The sequence below is a fragment of the Tamandua tetradactyla genome, chromosome 2 (genome assembly GCF_023851605.1).
Source record: "Tamandua tetradactyla isolate mTamTet1 chromosome 2, mTamTet1.pri, whole genome shotgun sequence".
In the NCBI taxonomy this organism is placed as follows: Eukaryota; Metazoa; Chordata; class Mammalia; order Pilosa; family Myrmecophagidae; genus Tamandua; species Tamandua tetradactyla.
The window spans coordinates 222,511,971-222,513,602 of NC_135328.1; the positions used below are offsets into that span (position 1 = coordinate 222,511,971).

At 73.5% G+C, this 1,632-nt stretch overlaps 1 protein-coding gene across 1 annotated transcript; it reads left to right on the forward strand.

Annotated features, from left to right (window-relative positions):
- Window positions 1–269: 269 nt before the first annotated feature.
- HES5 (hes family bHLH transcription factor 5) lies at window positions 270–995 on the forward strand. The gene is made up of 3 exons (XM_077138265.1): window positions 270–354; window positions 460–625; window positions 718–995. Exons 1-3 carry the CDS (start codon window positions 301–303, stop codon window positions 993–995), a joined length of 498 nt encoding a protein of 165 aa, XP_076994380.1. The 5' UTR covers window positions 270–300.
- The last annotated feature ends 637 nt before the right edge of the window (window positions 996–1,632 follow it).

A 1,632-nucleotide genomic window follows, 5' to 3' on the forward strand; every position in this document is an offset into this window, starting at 1 on the left:
TGCTAATGGGGGCGAGCGCGTTCCCACAGCCCGGACATTGTGCCGCGCGGCCCACCTGCCCCTCGGGGGGCGCCCATTGTGCCCGCGCCAATTCACAGGCAATTTAGCGTGCGCTAATGGGCCGGCGCCTTTGTGCGGCCCGCGCCGCCATTGGCCGCCGAGTGTGGGAACGGCCGCGGCGCCCCGGCCCCAGGCGCCAGGCCGCCGCCGCGCCTATATCTAGGGCGCCCGCGCCGCCCCGGCGTCCGCCCAGCCCCGGGAAGCCACGGCCTCCGCGATCGCCTCGCGCCGCCGCCCGCCATGGCCCCCAGCACCGCGGCCGTGGAGCTGCTCAGCCCCAAAGAGAAAAACCGAGTAAGTGCGCCGCCCTGCCCGGCGCGCGGTCCCCGCGCCGCCCCCCGCGCCGCCCGGCCGGTCCCCGCGGCCCGCTGCGCTCCTGACGCCCCCGCCTCCCCGCAGCTGCGGAAGCCGGTGGTGGAGAAGATGCGCCGCGACCGCATCAACAGCAGCATCGAGCAGCTCAAGTTGCTGCTGGAGCAGGAGTTCGCGCGGCACCAGCCCAACTCCAAGCTGGAGAAGGCCGACATCCTGGAGATGGCCGTCAGCTACCTGAAGCACAGCAAAGGTGAGGCCGGCCGCGCGCTCACCCCCTCGCCCCGCGCGCTCCCCCCCCCCGCCCCGCGCGCTCCCGGCGCTCACCGCCCGGTCTCCCCGCAGCCTTCGCCGCCGCCGCCGCCGGCCCCAAGAGCCTGCACCAGGACTACAGCGAGGGCTACTCCTGGTGTCTGCAGGAGGCCGTGCAGTTCCTGACGCTGCACGCGGCCGGCGACACGCAGATGAAGCTGCTCTACCACTTCCAGCGGCCCGCGGCCGCGCCCGCCGCGCCCCACGAGCCCCAAGCGTCCGGCGCCGCGCCCGCATCCGCCCTCTCGTCGGCCAAGGCCGCCGCCGCCGCCGCGCGCCAGGCCCCCTGCGGCCTCTGGCGGCCCTGGTGACCCGGCGGGCGGCCGCACCTCTCCCGTGTCCCCTCCCCAAGGCTGGCGGGCCAGCAGGAGGGCCGTTCTCAGAGAACGCCTCGTCGTCGCTTTAGGACAATCAGGGCCCCTCTCCTGCCCAGAGAGCCGCCGCCGAGGGTCTGACCCCCTGGGGTCGTTCTGCGCCCGCGCTGCGGCCGGTGACTTCTGCGAAGTGCCGGGCCCGCCCGGGGTCCTGGGAGATTCGGAGGCGGCTGGGGGCCGGCGGGACCGCCCGCGCTGTCGAGGACTTTCTTCGGGGCCGCCGCGGCCGGGCAGCGCCCCTGGAGGGCGCGCGTGCAGCGGGCACATTTGCCTTTTGTGAAGGCCGAACTCGGTGCATCCTCATAGGAGCGGGAGCAGCGCCGGGGCGAGCGCGCGGCCTCGCGGAGCCTCCCCTGCCCGGCGCCGCGCGCTGCCCCCCGGCCGGGCTCATAGTGGGCTGTGGGCGGAGCGCAGGGTCTCCACTATAATCCTTACAGGATTCCTGGGGTGTGGGTGCGTGTGGGCACGACCTTTGTACTCAGTATTTGAACTCCGTCACGTGGGAGCCCACGGGACTGCTCTGCAGACTTTCAATAAAATCTGACTGTTCAGTCCTGGCGGTGTCTCCCTGTGC